The following is a 17173-nucleotide window of genomic DNA, read 5'->3' on the forward strand; positions in this document are numbered from 1 at the left end:
CTAAACCCGTGCTCACGGGTTTCAGAAGCGACGCATCCTACTTCCCATACATGTCCCTGGCCAAAGCAAGCCCTGGGCCCCTCACATCTAATAGGGTGAAAGTGTATAATGTGTGGTCCACACAGAAGGTCCTCATGGGGCACTGTGTTTTGGAAACTAGCAAAAACCTCCCAGTAGTTCGGTCAGAGTTGTAAGACATGAATTAAGTATCAGTGTTAACATAAAGAGAGATCAGATATGACAGAAAAGAAGCTATGTAAGACCTCATAATTGATTGCTTCTCAGCAGGCCTGGAGACGGAAGAAGCATTCATTGCAGATGCGTGGCCTGGCAGTGGCCCTCACTGAGCGGAGCTGGATTCAGGGAGAGGGAGGGGGCAGGTGCAGTCTTGGACAGGGTGAGTTTGAAGTGTCATCCAGGAAGAGGTGTTGGTTAGGTCTTGCTGGTGGAGAGTTCAGGAGGGACACAGTGGCTGGAGAGATGGTGCTTAAGAGGGAGAGGCAGACTGAATGAGACGGGTAGCGCGAGGGTGTCTGAGGGGCAGAGCTGGGGTGGAGGCCTGGGGCAGCGCCTCCCGGCCTCAGTGATAGCACGGGTGCAGCATGCTGGAGTGGACAGCAGGCCCTGGGCCGCACAGCCTGCCCGCCCAGGGGCTCAGCGGCCACGAGCTGGGGGAGATGGGTGCTCAGCACAGCTCCGTGCCATGGTGGGAGTAGCCACGGTCCTTCTTGTGGGACAAGAAGAGGAAAGAGTTGTTAAAAGGGAGGTGAGGCAGATGACAAGAAGTGCTACAGAGGGTTGTGTGAAGGGAAGACTGCAAGGTGCCCTCTGGGTTCGGCAGCCAGAAGATTCCCGATGACCCACAGGTGTGGCAGGGACCGAAGCCAGATTTCAGTGAAATGAGGAATCAGAATAGACCATGAGTACCAACAGCCTAAGATTTAGTCTGTAAAGAGGATAAGAGACGGTGGTGGTAGAGGTGATCATAAGGTCGAGGGAGAATTTTGGGGGGATTAATGCAGGGTGAGCCTGTTTAAAAGCCAAGAAGGAAGAATAATGGAAAAGGCAAGGTCAAGAATAAAAAGGGGTGGGTTCAGGTGATACATGAAATAAGAACGTGAGGGGTGGGATCCAGGGCCCAGCCTGCCAGGAGGAGGGGCTTAGAAGAGTGGGCTAGCCCCGGGTGGCAGGTGATGTAGGCTGGTTGCATTTCCTGGAGCTGGAAGAACTTCGGTAACATTTTTGGTAATGTGGCTGTGCTAGTGACAATGTCGCTTAGCTTTTGTTTGTCTGAAATGTCTTCTTTTTGCTTTCTTCATGGAAGGAAGTTTTTGTTGACTGTAGAATTCTAGGTTGACAGGTTTCTTCCCCCCCCCCCCCCCCCCATTTAGCACTTTGAATCTGTGCCAAGTATCTGGGTTTTGTTGTCTTCCTTTAAATAGGACGGAGTTTTCTTGTGGTAGACACTTAATGTCCTGGTGGATCATTTGATCCTTTGGAAGCTTGTTTTTAAGCTTTGTTAGGGTGGTCTAGAGTAGCTTTTACTCTGGGGCTAGTAATGCCTAGCCCTGTTTTTAGATGTGGCTTTCTGGGGTCTCTCCTGATGGCTCCAGGGGCTCAGAGAAGTCCCTTGACTGCAGTTGGTGCGAACGGGAACATTTCCCGGCCCTGAGTGAGTTCTGGTACTGGTTCAGCTTTGATGGTACTTCTCTGGCCTCCTGGGGTCCTGCCCCCCCACCCCCGGCCTGATTGCACAGCTTGGTATTCAGGCAGAGATGAGGGGACAGCTCTTTCTCTGGGTGGCTGCCTCCTCTTGGGAATTTGGCCCCACAAATCCCAGCCACCTCAGCCTCCCCAGTCTCCACTCTATTTCTCCCAAGTCCCCGAGATGTCTGTGTTCTCTCTGGGCTGCGCCAGGGTCTTTTAGATGCTTCTGCGTAGAAAGCCAGGACTGTTGAAGGCCACCTTGTTTCTCTTTTTTAAGCGATTGCCTGTTGTCTGGTGTCTAAAGTAGTTTCATGAGTTTTGTCCAAGGAGCTGGTTTGGTACCGATCACTCCATTAGATCAGGAATGAAAATCTGTTTCTAAATGTGTAGGAATATACGTTTTTTTTTTTTTTTAAGATTTTATTTATTCATCTGAGAGAGAGAGAATGAGAGACAGAGAGCATGAGAGGGAGGAGGGTCAGAGGGAGAAGCAGACTCCCTGCTGAACAGGGAGCCCGATGCGGGACTCGATCCCGGGACTCCAGGATCACGACCTGAGCCGAAGGCAGTCGCTTAACCAACTGAGCCACCCAGGCGCCCGGAATATACGTTTTTAAAAATCTTGATAGTAGGCTTCCTATTTGGTAAAACTACGAAGATAAGCAACTGCTGGTTAGTTTACCATGCAGTAGACTTCTAGACTTTGGATTTTGCCCATAATTCGCAGTGCATTGCCTGCGCTGGTGTCCACAAGAAATTCTACTATAAGACAAGCCTGTGTTAGAATGAATCAGTTGGGACTTGTGCTAAAAATGAGATTCTTGGGCTTTTACCCTAAATCTGCCATATTAAGATCAGTATAATTTCTGTGTATTTTAATCTGTGAGTAGACTTTGTTCACTGAAGAATCATTGTTCTTGTGAATAGATGCTCTTGAGTAGTAGACAGTAAAACAGCCACCTGAAGATGTTAAGGCTCTAAGTCCACAAGCACCAGATGTTTGCAGGGATGTGACAGGAGGTGGACTCATCAGTCACTGCGGATGAGAGTATCCGTTGGTCTGGGACCTTGGGAATCCAGTCACATAGAAGTGACACATAACCCTCCAACCCAGCAATTGTACCTCTAGCTGTGGGTGCAAGGCGACTGCTGGAATGTCCTAGAGCATATTGCAAATAGCGTATTAGTAATATAGGAGCCTGGATATGTAATTTGTCATATGTATTCACCGTTGGAATAATTGGGTTCTGTAATATACAGTGTATATCGTAGACTGTAGTTAATTGAATACTGTTCAGTGCAGAGTTGTACCCATATGGGTGAATGAGGTACAGAAATGCAGGATGGAGCCAAGGAAGCAGGTGTAAGGGGTACATATATCACTTTGCTGTTCAGAGGTAAAGTTTTTAAAAGCGCACAGAAGATATGCAGGAAATGTAGAGGACTGGTAAGCACTGATTGAGGGGGGGCTCTAACCACGTTTGTAATCCCCAAGCTGAGTAGGCACATGGGTGTTTGTAACAGTGTACTTTATACCTTTCTGCGTATCCAGAATATTTCACCATGCATTTCTTTTAGAGAATTGACAAGCAGCCTGGGTGATACATTTAATGCTTTAATCACCCTCATGGTAATAAAGTTGATATAAGCTCAATTTTTTTCTCTTTTACCTTGGTTTTAAAATGTTTTTCCCCTTTTATCTGGAGAAGTGGTGATATCCTTGGTCATATTACTTTTCTGTTGTATTCGTTTTAAGTAGTCCTCTAAGTCACTCTTGATAGGTAGGTATGGTGTTATCTGCACTGCTCGCTGTTAATTCATCTGCTCGGGTGTCTGAAAATCTCCTGCTCTCTCCTCCCCGCAGGTATTCACGACTCTGTCGGTGACCAAGCGCTCTGGGGGAAGCATCCTCCAGGCCGGCTGCTGAGGTTAAACCCCAGTGTGGATGCTGCCGCCAGCACTCCAAACCACTGCCCTGTTTCCTTGCCCAAATCCAAGGGGAAGTTTTAGGAAGGGTCTTGGGCTTTGGCACATGCATGTCCTGTGCTCACAGCACCCAAGGCCCCTTTGGATCTCCCGGGTAGGAGGTGGTGAATGGAAGGCAGGCAGCATCCCACTGGGGTCACCGTGACGGACTGGAACTGACATTCGGCAGTGCATCGGCGCGGTGCGTCCATGAAGTCACTGGCCTCAAGCCCGTGTGGTGGGCAGTGATGGAACAGCTGTCGAGCAGTTTGAGCATGACCTTCCCTTTCTGGGTTTGCTGATTCTCACTGTTAAGCTTTCTAACGTTGATTCTTTTTTCCTCCGAGGTAAATGAGACTAGAGATAAGACATGTTAGTAGTCGGTTTTTGTCCAAAAGTAAGTCTTGGCTAGAGTATGCAAGTAAGGCGCCTGGTACATGGTCCCTTGGAGGCTGCATGGGCTTGTCGCGCGCAAGAGAACTGTCCCAGGATTCCCGTATCCTGTTCTCTGTGACCGTTGAGCAGGGTCTCCCTGATGAGTTCTGTGTCCAGAACAAGTACAGTTACGGTTGAATCTGGCCACATTTGCTCCATGTGCTACATCACCGACTATACAGTTGTAATTGTGTTTAGGCTCCTTGGCCAGCCTGTTGGAAGTAATCCTCCGGTGCGTGGAATTCGCACTAGAGGAGGATTCCCACCAGGACTCGTCAGGGAGGCAGAGGGGCACCTTAAATGGGGAAAAACAATAAATGTTGTCCTTTATATAGTTTATTGTGTTGGTCTAAGTGAGCTCTTTTGCAGTAAGAAACATTTAACTTCTGTAATACCTTTTTTTGGGGTAACTTTAGCTTTAAGCTAAAAACACAGACTATCACGGCCTTACTTTTCACGTGTGCTTTGTATCTGTCCGTTCCTACGAGCTACATTCATAGGAAAATAGGTCTTCCCACACTTATGATTTAACTCTTTTGTGGTAATTGCTTTTTTAAGGAAGCTATTAATGTCCTAAGTTATTATTTTTGACCACAGGTGGATGTGAAGGATTTTCATTTAAAAACCAAATGGTTTTGACTTTTTCTGTTGAGTGAATGACTGGTCCTGGCGGAATTGTGGCAGGAGTGTTCATGCCCCATTAGCATTCCGACTTGTAGTGTGACAGAGAGGGATGAGCTCCGCAGTTCTAGATCTCTGCGTGCATGTGCTGACTACTCCAGCATTACGTGCGGGCCACCTTGTCTCTCTTGAAGTTGGATTTGAAACCTGTGCTGTGGCAGTCGGGCCTCCCGCCAGCAGGTCACCCCTCCCCTCAGCCCGGATTCTCAGCAGCAACGCTGAGTGGCTGATCCGCAGTACATTTCTTGGTCACCTCAGGGAGCTTCTGCGTCTGCCTGGCACTTAGTCAGCCGAGCGCCTAAACCTGCCCCACACGGCTCTGCCTCACGCCCTCACCCACGCGGTTCTATGAAGACCACGGGAAAGGAGAACGGGGGGAAACTGAGGCAGTTGACTGTGTTCAGTTTTATTTATTTTTTTAATAGTTTTTTCCTCCAAGCCTGCCAGTCTCAGAAGTTAGAACAATAGGCAGTGTGATATGTTTGTGCCTAATCATGTTGTGATTCTCTCTTCTTAGTGGAATGGGATGTTCGGCCCCCACAAGAAGGATTATACTTTATCGACTTGTCCTATTTAGGTTCTGTAATTGCCCACTGTACTGAGATTCATATTAAATTCTATGTATTTTGTTATATATCTTCTGGAAAAAAAAACAATGTGAAACATTAAAAGGTATTCATATCCACCCTGTGTGCCTTCTTACTGAGTGGCGGTCTCGGGATTCTTCTCACGAGTGCTGAAGAGTTTGGGTTTCGTGTTGACGATGATGAGCACTCGCTGCTAAAGAAGCTTCATGGAGGGGCGCCTGGGTGGCTCAGTCGTTAAGCGTCTGCCTTTGGCTCAGGTCATGCGAGCCCTGCATCGGGCTCCCTGCTCCGCGGGAAGCCTGCTTCTCCCTCTCCCGCTCCCCCTGCTTGTGTTCCCTCTCTCGCTGTGTCTCTGTCAAATAAATAAATAAAAAATCTTAAAAAAAAAAAAAAAAGCTTCATGGGGGTCGCTGAGCTTTACGTTTTTGTGTTGTTGGCTTTTCGGATTCCATTTTTCAGCTTATCCTGATTTGACCGCTCGGTCTTGATCTTTAGGGCAGTAACCCCCCCCCGCCCAGGCTCCCTCCCAGCATTCCGGGTGCCCATGGCTGTGCGCCTCTGCCCACAGAGCGGTGTGTGGGTGTGTGCTCCCCCCTTCCCCTCTGGGGGTGGACCGACTGGTTCTTGCCGCTGCCGGCCAGGCCGGGTCAGGCACGCGCAGCCCTTCTTCAGTCAGCGCTTAATGAATGCTGCCTGCCCTGCGCCTTTTCGTCACCCACGTGCACCTCATTTTCTTAGGCATCGGTTGTTGAGCAGAAACTCCTATTTTGTGTTACTCCTTAACCAGAAACCTTTCCAAAATCTTCCTGCTCCACCCCGAGTGATTGCAGAGTGCTAGCAGTGCTAGCCAGCTGCGTCTTCGCCGCAGCCTGTGCCCGGCGCTGGCCGCCTTCATCCTCCGTCCTCCGTCCTTCGTCCTCAGGCCGCTCTCTCGGGAAGTGCTCCTGTCCCCACCCGGCTGTAGATGGAGAAACAGGCTGAGCTGGGAGTCCTTGCTCGGGATGGCACAGCTAGACAGTGATGGAGCAAGTATTTGAAGCGAGGCCTAGGGCCGTGACTTCCCCGGGCCCCGCTCTTCGCCACCTTTCCATTCGGCCTCCCGTCCCCCTCTGGCGAATGGGAGCTTTCAGAGCTGCTGGCCCATCGGGGGGACTCCCGGCTTTTCATATGCTGCGGTGCAGTGTTGTGGGCACGACTGATCAGTACTTCGTCTGCGTTGTTTTAGCACTTTTCCCGACTGGTTTTTACACGGCCAGTTTCTTGCCAGGCTGTGGCCAGGATGTTATTGTTCAAACTTCCCTCGCCCCAAGCCCTCCGCATTTTCCAGAGGCCTCTAAATAGGCCCATAGTCTCCTGCCAGACAGCAGGCCTGTCACCTGCAGACCTCTGCTTTCATTTGCTCATCTGCGCGCACCTGCTCTGTGCTCCAAATGCACTCTTCTCCTGACCTCCCTGCTCTGGATTGCCTCCACCAAGGATTGTGTCATACACTCCGTGGTACTCAGTGTTTTCTTAGAGCACTTCGGTTTACTCCGCATGGAGATGGTATATGTGACTTGTGGTCTGTCTCTACCTCTCGGTGGTCAGGGTTCTCCACCTCTGCCCCCCAGCTTCTAGGACAAGGCCCTGTGAGTGCACGAGAGCAGGTGCGCTGCAGAGGCACCCGGAACATTCCTGTAATTGCCTTGGCTGGTGGAGCCTTAGCCCTGGATCAGGGCCTGTCAGAGATGGCCACTTTAGGGAGCCTGTTAATCTCTTCCTTTTACCTGGGGAACCTTTGATTCAAATGTTAATGAGAGTAGAAAGGGCAGGAACATAAAAACAGTCCACCTCAGCAGTGAGGAAAAAGACACATTAAACTGCTTTGAGATACCATTGCATTTCAGCCACGTAGCAGATTTCGAGTCTGACAGCAGCCAAATGTTGGCAAGGATGTGGCGCAAATGGAACATTTATTTATTGCTGACAGGAGTGTAAATTAATTGGTACAGTCACTTTGGGAAACAGTTTGACATTACCCAGTACCAAGTTAAACGTGCATGTCCTGTTACCAAGCTGCTCCACACTCAGATACATACCCAGCACAAGTGTACATCTATGCACCAGAAGGCACGTACGAGAATATTCAGGGTGCTGTTAGGAACAGCAAAAGCCAAAACCTGGGAACAGCCCCAAGAGCCGTCAGACAACAATGGACACAGGAATTGTGGTGTCTCCATGTAATAAGACTACAGCAACAAAATGAGTGAAAAAGTCATGAAGGAATATGTACAGTGTGACTCCACTGCATACACAAACAGGCAAAATGAAGCTATATGTATGTATGTTTAGAGATGAAATTGGCATAGAACCATAAGGGAAAGCAAGAGAATGAAAATTCAAAATGAGGAATATGGAGTGTAAGCTGGTGGTTGCCTAGGAAGGGGTAAGAATGGAGGTGGGGTCAGGAAGGGGCACCTAGGAACTAAAGGTTTCTTTTTTTAAAAGATTTATTTATTTGAGAGAGAGCAGGAGCTGGGGGAGGGGCAGAGGGAGAGGGACAAGCAGACTCCCTGCTGAGCGCAGATTCCCAACATGGGACTCTCAGAGGCTTAAAAAAGTTGTTTCTTGAAACAGAATCTACTCCCTGTGAAGATGCTGTGAAGACTGTTGAAGTGACAACAAAGCATTTGGAATATCACATAAACTTAGGTAATAACACAGTGGCAGAGTTTGAGAGAATTGACTCCTAATTTTGGAAGTTCTCCTGAGGGTAAAGAGCTACCAGATAGGGGTTCCTGGGTGGTTCAGTTGGTTAAGCATCCGACTCTTGGTTTCAGGTCATGGTCTCAGGGTCATGAGATTGAGCCCCCCAGTGGGCTCTGTGCTGGGCATGAAGGCTGCTTGGGATTTTCTCTCTCCTTCTCCCTCTGCTCCTTCCCACCCCCATGTGTGTGCTCTCTCTCTAAAAAAAAAAAAAAAAAAATGCAGGGGCGCCTGGGTGGCTCAGTCGGTTAAGTGTCAGCCTTCGGCTCAGGTCATGATCCCAGGGTCCTGGGATCGAGCCCCACATCAGGCTCCCTGCTCAGTAGGGAGTCTGCTTCTCTCTCTCTCTCTCCCTCTGCCCCTCCCCACTGCTCGTTCTCTCTCTCTTTCAAATAAATAAATAAAATCTTTAAAAAATAAATAAAAATAAAAAAATGCTACCTGACAACATCTCATGCTACAAAGAAATCATTTGTGAAGGCAGGAGTCAACTGATGCAGCAAACTTCAGTATCTTAAGAAATCCCCACAGCCACCCCAACCTTCAGCAACCACCATCCTGATCAATCAGCAGCCAACATGGAGGCAAGACCCTCCACCAGCAAAAAGATTATGACTCGCTGAAAGCTCAGATGATAGCTGTTTTATCAATAAAATGTTTTTTAATTTAGGTGTGTACTTTGTTTTCTTTCTGACATAATGCTATTGCATACTTACAGTATAGTGTGAACATAACTTACATGCACCGAGAAACCAAAAATTTATTGATTCACTGTATTGTGATAGTCACCGTATCTCAGTGGCTTGGAACCGGACCCCCGCAGTATCTAGGAGGTGTGCCCGAACAGCGCAAGGCCTTTCCTGACCATCACTTACCACGATTCCATCCCTGATAGGAGATCCAGGAATGGGCAAAACATAAACTTAAGTTTTGGGGTAATTTGTGACACAGCATTAGATGATGGGAGTTGGAGAGGGAGGTCATAGAACGACAGGCCAGGTCTCTTCCCTTGAACCCACTTGAAATCAGATCACTCAACTTTTAATGTTTCATAAGATTTTTTTATTTAGAAAAAGAAAAGAGCTTTTTCTTTTTAAGTTTTTGAATTTGAAATTCCACTGCAAGGAAACAGTGTTTTCCTGCAGAACCTTTCTTGCTAATGCTCTGTAGCGGTAGCACCATACACCGTCCTCTGGGCACTCCTGGGGTGTTTCTGGACCCCCGGGGCCAGCTGTGCATGGGACCTCACCATGAACAGCCTTACTACAGCCGTTTGCCTCTCAGGCACTATTCCATAGTATTTGAGATTGGAAAGGGAGGTCAGCTCCTGCAAGTCCGATTACAGGTGCAGAAACAGGCTGAATGTGAAGCTGCCTCCTCAACATCAAGGTCAAGGTTAAACAGCTCAGCACAGAGCTGGGACCAGAAGCCACTCTGGCTTCCAACTTTGTGCTTTCCCACAGCGCGGTGCTGCTTTGTTCTTCCCAGCGTCTCCTGTGTAGTTTTCCACATGCCCAACAACACTGGCCATGTAAGCACTCTCTTGATTACAGGGAAACTGACGGGCACGGAAGCATGTGTTGACTCAGAAAAAGCCTGCAGACGGATAGGTCCTTGGCCCCGTGGCCGGCGCATAGTAGGTATGCAGCAGCGCATGCCGATGGACCTGCAACGGGGCATGGGAGCCTATGGTGCTGCCTTCCCTGCGCGTATGATGGGGGAACCTCGTATGTCAGGACAGTGAGGTAGAGCCTGCCTAATAATTGCAAAAGCGAAAATCCTGGCTGAGTGTTTGCTGAACGAATGAAGAGACAGACACAATTGAATGCTCCTTACATCCAAGGAAGGCACAGTGGATACGAAGTGAATAACCACGATGATGGTTACTTTATGTGTCAACTTGACTGAATCATGGGATGCCCAGATATTTGGCTAAACATTATTTCTGGGTGTGGTGGGAGGGTGTTTCTGAAGGAGATCAGCAGCGAATCCGTGGACTCGGAACAGCAGTTTGCTCTCCCTGTGTGGGTGGGCACCGTCCAATCCATTGAAGGCCTTGGTAGAAGGGAGAATTCAGCTTGTTCTACCCGACTGCTTCAGCTGGGATATCCGTCTTCTCCTGTCCTTGGTGCTCCTGGTTCTCAGACCTTTGGACTCGGACTGAACTATACCACCAGCTTTCTCAGGTCTCTCCGGCTTGCTCACGGCAGATCGTGGGACTTCTCGGCCTCCATAATGGCACGAGCCAATTTCTTATAAGAAATCTTTTCCTCTACATACATCCTATGGGTCTAGTTTCTCTAGAGAACTCGGACTAAAACTCTGAAGGTGTGTGTGGTCAGGTAGGGTGGTTGAGTGTACACAGTTATTCCTTCATTTCTTTAAAAATTGCTGTGCAGGGCCCCTGGGTGGCTCAGTGAGTTAAGCATCTGCTTTCAGCTCAGGTCATGATCCTGGGGTCCTGGGATCAAGCCCAGCGTCAGGCTCCATGCTCAGTGGGGAGCCTGTTTGTCCCTCTCCCTCTGCTCCTCCCTTCTGCTCATGCTCTCTCTCTGTCTCTCAAATAAATAATATCTTTTTAAAAATGCCATTCAGCAGTAAACAAATTATCAATAATCCTGACACCATAGTTAAGGGAAACAGGCAAAAATAATTAAGTCAATTGTATAGAACGTTCACTGGTGATAAGTGCCAAGGAGAAAAATCTAAGCAGAGAAGGGGATGGGGTGTGGGGCACGGGGAGTGGGATTTTAACTAAGTTGGTCAGGGAAGACCCCACTGAGAAGGTGACATTTGACTGAAGACTCAGAGAACGTGAGGAAGGTATTGAGGCAAAGAGCATTCCAGCAGAGACATCAGCAAGTGTAAAGGCCCTGAGGCAGCGTATGACTGCAATGTTGGGGGGATAACTAAGCAGGGTGTACTCGAGTGAGCTGGGGAGGGGGGAGAATTAAGAGTCAAGGTCAGAGAACAGAGAGAGGGGCAGATCCTGTAGGCTTTTATTGGTTAGAGGAACTGGCCACCACTGGGAGCCAAGGGAGGGCTCTGAGCAGAGGAGGAGCAAGACCCCACTTACAGATTATCAGGAGCACGATGGTGGCTGGGTGGAGGGCCACTGGGCAAGGTGGGTTGCTGAGCAATCCAGGGGAGAGAAGATGATGCCTGAGTCCAGAGTGGTAGCAGTAGCTGTGATGAGTAAGTCCTATTTGAACATAAATTGAGAGGAGAACCAATGGGATTCAATGTTGGAGGCTGTGGGGTGGGAGGGAGGGAAGCTCCGGACAACTCCGACACTTTGGGCTTCAGCAACTGGAAGGATTGAGGCTGGAGGTGCTGTTTCACCCAAAATGGGAGGACTGGGAGGAGGGTGGTCCCTGGGGTCTTATCAGATGCTCGGGCATTGGGGACCGAGTTGGAGATGCCTAGTAGACAGCCGAGTCGAGGTGTCGAGTAGGCAGGTCTGCGGCTTAGGATAGAGTGTTGACTGTCAGAGCGTCAGCCCAGAGTGGAGGAGGTTTCAAGTCCGAGAATGATGAGACCCCGGGGCATGAGCACAGAGAGCAAAGAGGAAAGCTCTGCTGGAAACCAGCAGTGGCCCCACAGGAGAACAGAGCAGGGTGGGAGGATCCCTGGGGACCCTCTGTGTGGCGAGGGATGGCAGGTGTTAGATCCACAGACGTGGGGCTGGGAAAGGACATCGCAGGCAGACAAGCAGACACGACGTGGAGACAAAATGAAAGACGGGAAGACCGAGAGGTGAGTCGTAAGCAGCCTGTGGAAGGTCCCCAGCAGACGTCATTCTGGGGCCTGGGGGAGCAGGGAAGGAACACAAGTGCAGGGCCGGGGTGGGGGTGAGGTGAGGGAGGCCCGCCCACTCAGGGCCTCCTAAGAGCGGGACCAGCCCTGGCCCAGCTCCGGGACTCGAATTCTGCCCCCCTCGGCTCCTCGTGCTCCTCACCCCGGCCCCGAGCAGCCGACGGGCAGTCAGGCTCTGGGCAGATGGACGTCCTACCCCGCCCCCACCAAGGCCGCACACTTTGAATCGAGGCTGTGCCACCGCTTGGCCACGTTACCTGTTGCTTAACCTCGCTCTGCCTCAGTTCCCTTGTCTGTCAAATGGGGGTGTTAAGTGTACCCCCCAAGGGTGTCTGTGAGGTTGAGAAACCTAAGGTGCTTGCAATACCACCTTCCTATGTGGAGAGAAGGCATGTGGAAAAACCAACTGTTGCTATTACGTGGTTTGGTCAGAATGAAGAACGGGAAGGAGTTGGAGAGATGGATTCGTGGGCAACTGCAGGTCAGAGCAAGAGACAGAGGGAGCCTGAAATGGCAGTTGCCACGGGAAGGATGGGGTGGTGGCTGTGATGGAGGTGAGAGCCGTAGACGCTGAGGGACATGGCAGGGTGCCATTCTGCAGTTTGGTATAAATTTCCTACCGCCTGCTTGAACTGTTCTCAGAGCTGGCTTGACTGGAAAGCAAGGGAAAGTCTAGTCTTCCAAAAAGGACTCCAGGGGCCAGAGGAGATGGGCGTAAGGCTCAATCCCTAGCTTCCGGCCGGGCACTTCAACCAGACAAGCCTAATGCAGCTCATTTGTTCGCCTGGCAGGATTCACAGGTGATGTAGGGGCTGTAGGTCTAGAGACCGGATTTAGGCTGTGTCCCCAGCAGGGCCCAGGGCAAGGATTCCTGCTGTTGCCCGGGGGGGCCTGACCCCTGCATCCCTCAGCAAAGAGTGCGGCCGGAGCTCCGTGAGCTTCTGGGCAAGTCCTCCTGCTGTGTGGGTCCCAGGCAAGGCCGTGAATCCGCGGTGGGAGCACCGCCTGCCTCTGCGCTGGGTCTCCCCAGAGAAGGGAAGCTTCATTCCTTGCATATTGGTTTGCTAGGGCTGCCATATCAAAAGACAACAGGCTGGGGGGTTTAAACTGTGTTTTCTCACAGTTCTGGAGGCTACAGGTCCAAGATCAAGGGGCTGGCAGGTTCCATTTCTTCTGAGGCTCCTCTCCTTGACTCGCAGACAGCCACCTTCTTGCTGGTTCCTTTCATGGCCTTTCTCTGTGCACGGGTCCCTGGTGTCTCTGTGTATCCCAAATTTCCTCTTCTCTCAGGACACTAGTCCTACTGTATGAGGGCCCATCCGTATGACCTCATGTAACCTAAACTACCTCTGTAAAAGTCTTATCTCCAAATATATAGTCACATTCTGAGGTTAAGCCTTAAACACGAGTTTTAGGGAGGACACGGTTCAGCCCCTAACGTATTCATTCTCAAGTATTTCAGTGCCCTGTGCTAGGCTTGTGTTGATGTTGAGCTGAAAAGACAAATGATACTGGTTTCCTTTTAAAGTAAAATATATTAAATAGCAGTATAGCTGTTATGTGGATATGGAAAAAAATCACAAAAGTGAGTATTTTAATGACTCTAGTATAGAAAACACTGAAAAAGACCAAAATAATGAGGATGTAGAATATTTGAATGACATAATCAGTGAGCTTGTATAGCTCTGCCCCTACAAATAGAAAATACACATTTTTCTTTTATGTCCACAAAGCATTTCTAGAAACCATAAAAGAAACCTTAGTACATTTCACAGAGATGTACTATCACAACCATAATATCTGATCGCAATAAATCAGGAGCAAAAATATAACCCAGAAAACTTACCCACCTGGAACTTGAGAAACAGTCTTTAAAAACTGGATCAAAGAAGTCATTAAAACTGTAATAATTGAGGAAAAACGCATCAAAACCACAATGAGATACCACCTCACACCAGTCAGAATGGCTAAAATTAGCAAGACAAGAAACAACAAGTTTGGCGGGGATGCAGAGAAAGGGGAACTCTCCTACATTGTTGATGGGAATGCAAGCTGGTGCAGCCACTCTGGAAAACAGTATGGAGGTTCCTCAAAAAGTTGAAAATAGAGCTACCCAACGACCCGGCAGTTGCACTACTGGGTATTTACCCCAAAGATACAAAGCAGTGATCCAAAGGGGCACCTGCACCCCAATGTTCATAGCAGCAATGTCCACAATAGCCAAACTGTGGAAAGAGCCGAGATGTCCATCGACAGATGAATGGATAAAGAAGATGTGGTGTATATATACTATGGAATATTATGCAGCCATCAGAAAGGATGAATATTTGCCATTTGCATCGATGTGGATGGAACTAGAGGGTATTATGCTGAACAAAATAAGTCAATCAGAGAAAGATAATTATATGGTCTCACTCATATGTGGAATATAGGAAACAGGGCAGAGGATCATAGGGGAAGGGAGGGAAAACTGACTGGGAAGTCAGAGAGGGAGAAAAACCATGAGAGACTCTTAACTCTAGGAAATAAACTGAGGGTTGTTGCAGGGGTAGTGGGTGGGGGGATGGGGTAACTGGGTGACGGGCATTAGTGAGGGTGCGTGATGTGATGAGCACTGGGTGTTACGTGGAACTGACAGATTGTTGAACGCTACATCTGAGATTAATGTACTATATGTTGGCTAATTGAATTTAAATGAAAAAAACTATAATAATTGAAAATAACACAAAAGAATACTTATGGGATATAGTTAAGGTCTTAGGAAAATTTAGAGCCTTTTATTTTATTTTATTTTATTTTATTTTATTTTATTTTATTTAAGTAAGCTCTTTGTTCGACATGGGGCTTGAACTCACATCCCCAAGATCAAGAGTCTCATGCTCTACCAACTGAGCCAGCCAGGTGCCCCTCCAGCTGTTTTTATCAAAAAAATTAACTGATAAAAACAATTCTCAAAAAAGTGAAATAATGATCTGGTCCAAGGAAGCCAGAGACTAAGATGAGAGACGGAGAAGGAAGCTACGCCCCAGGCATTATGCCAGGTGTTACAGACACTGTTCTAATTCTCACTGCAGCCTGGATAGCCCTTATCCCCATTTTACATAGGGGAAACTGAGGCACAGAGAGACTCCATAATTGCCTAACACTATATGATTCAGATCTGAGATTGAATCCGGAATCCAGGGCCCCACCCCAGACCAACAGAATTGGATTCCTCAAAGGATCGACCTGGGGATCTATATTTCTATCAAGTCCTGCTGGTGATTCTTGTGAGTGAGCCAGCTTCGGAAATACGTGAGTGCCTCCAGTGGGGAAGCCTGCTTCTCAGAAAAGAACTGTACTCATAGTACACGGGACTTCGGCACTCACTTGCCCAGCACTTTGCACATGGGGTTCCTTTCATATACTCCTCACAGCAACGCTTCTGAGGTCACTGTCATTCCTGCCCCGTTTTACAAATTAGGAAATGGGCATACAGAGGTCAACGAACTTGCCCAAGGTCACGGCTAGTAAATGGCGGAATAAGAATTTGAACCCAGCTGGCCTGGTCCAGGGCCTGCATTCTTGGCTGTTGGCACTAGAAAAGAAGACCACACGTCCTCGGGTGAGATCCAGGCAGGGCACTCGGTGGGGTCGGTCAGGTGGAAGATGGGACGGTGGGGCTCGGGCTCAGGAGGGAGGGGCGGTGCTGGGTTCTGAGCCCATGTCTACACAGGTTGGCGAATGGGAGCCACAAGATTATTTAATATTGCTGAGGTGGAGGAGCCTGGGCTGTTTTATCCGCTAAGTGCTAGTGTTTATAAAACATTTCAGACCTTTAAAAAAATGCTTCAAAATATGAAGGAAAAATGTCAACACAGAAAAATTGCAGTGGAGACATCTTTAAATGCCTCCATAATACTATCTCAACCAATCAAATGCAATCAGATCTGGTTCCCATATATTTGCAAACATTATAGTTAACATGGAAGGGGATGCATTTCTTATGTCTGGGATGGTGTGGGGGCAACTTGCCAACAGAAGTGTGTAGAAGAATGGAGGCCTCAAAACGGCCCCGAGAGGAAATGTGAAAAGAGGCCTTAACTGATGGAAACTTCAGGCAAGCAGAACAAAAGAACTGCACATCCAAGGCATTTCACATACAGCGGTTCGATTAATCTTTGTAAGAACCCTCGGGACTGTTGTACCCATTGTTCCGGTGAGAAAGGTAAGGTTCCGAGTCCAGCATCCAGTCATTTGTCCAAGCTCCCAGGGCTTGTAAGCAGCGCAAAGAGAAGGTGTGCCCCCTGGTGTCCATCTATGTGAACAGCAGGCTGCCGCTTCTGCCTCCTGCTTATTATCAGTTACTGAACACAAACAATTCCCTTGAATGAATAAGTCCACAGAGCCAGAAAGTTACAGGACTTGCAAATCAAGAGGGAAGGACACACAGTTTGGCAGATGATGCTGGGAAAAATCCATCACTATATATGTATAACTGTATATATGTATAACTGGGAAACTGATCCTTGTCTAACACCCTCTAAGAGAGGCAGCCTTGAAACAGATGAAAGACCTAAATGCGTGTGGATGGTACAAACATGAAGTGTGTATGGTCATGTAGGAAAATATCTCTATGACCTGGAGGCAGGGAAGGACTTGTCAACCATGGTCTCAAAGCATGAACCGTAGGCAGAAACATCGAATGGACTGATGACATCACAGGTTCTGACCCAAAAGGCCACTTGGAAAAGAGGTCATTAGAGACCCAGCAAAATTGGGAAAAGACAACTGCCAGCATCTAAAACTGACAAGGGACTTAGACCCCGATGACACCAAGGAATTCTGCCCAACCCTCAAGAAGACAGGGCGCCTGAAAGAAAATGGGCAGAGGACGCTGAGCTGGTTATTCCATGAAGAGTCTCCCAAGACAGCAGAGGTGTGCAAGCTCGCGAGGAACTAAGAGGTGAATGGATAACGGTTTTAGGATCTGCCCTGGATTCTTATGAGATCCGCCGACATCAGAGGCTGATTGATGCCAAATGAAGGGACTCCCAGGCTGTGCGAGTTGAGACGACCAGTACCGTGTACCCCACGACGTGGCCATCCTGCTCTGGGACACCAGCCCCAGAGAGTTCTCACGCGGCCATAAGGGAGCATGCCTAACCATGTCCACTGTAGCATCACTCTAGCGTGGAAACAACCCATGGGGAGGGGATTTTGTGGATGAGTCCCCCCCCCCCCCAAGGGGGTGGTGT

The 17173-nt window shown here is 48.7% G+C and overlaps 1 protein-coding gene across 4 annotated transcripts in view; it reads left to right on the forward strand.

Annotated features, from left to right (window-relative positions):
* Positions 1-5644, forward strand: part of TXNRD1 (thioredoxin reductase 1) — a 115878-nt gene extending 110234 nt beyond the window's left edge. For all 4 annotated transcript variants that reach the window (XM_032416232.1, XM_032416234.1, XM_032416231.1 and 1 more), the window contains one exon: positions 3572-5644. In XM_032416232.1, coding sequence (XP_032272123.1) covers positions 3572-3634 — 63 coding nt within the window. In that variant the 3' untranslated portion in view covers positions 3635-5644. The remainder of the gene's footprint in view (positions 1-3571) is intronic.
* Positions 5645-17173: the final 11529 nt, after the last annotated feature.

This window comes from Phoca vitulina, unplaced genomic scaffold, assembly GCF_004348235.1.
Source record: "Phoca vitulina isolate PV1807 unplaced genomic scaffold, GSC_HSeal_1.0 scaffold19, whole genome shotgun sequence".
NCBI lineage: Eukaryota > Metazoa > Chordata > Mammalia > Carnivora > Phocidae > Phoca > Phoca vitulina.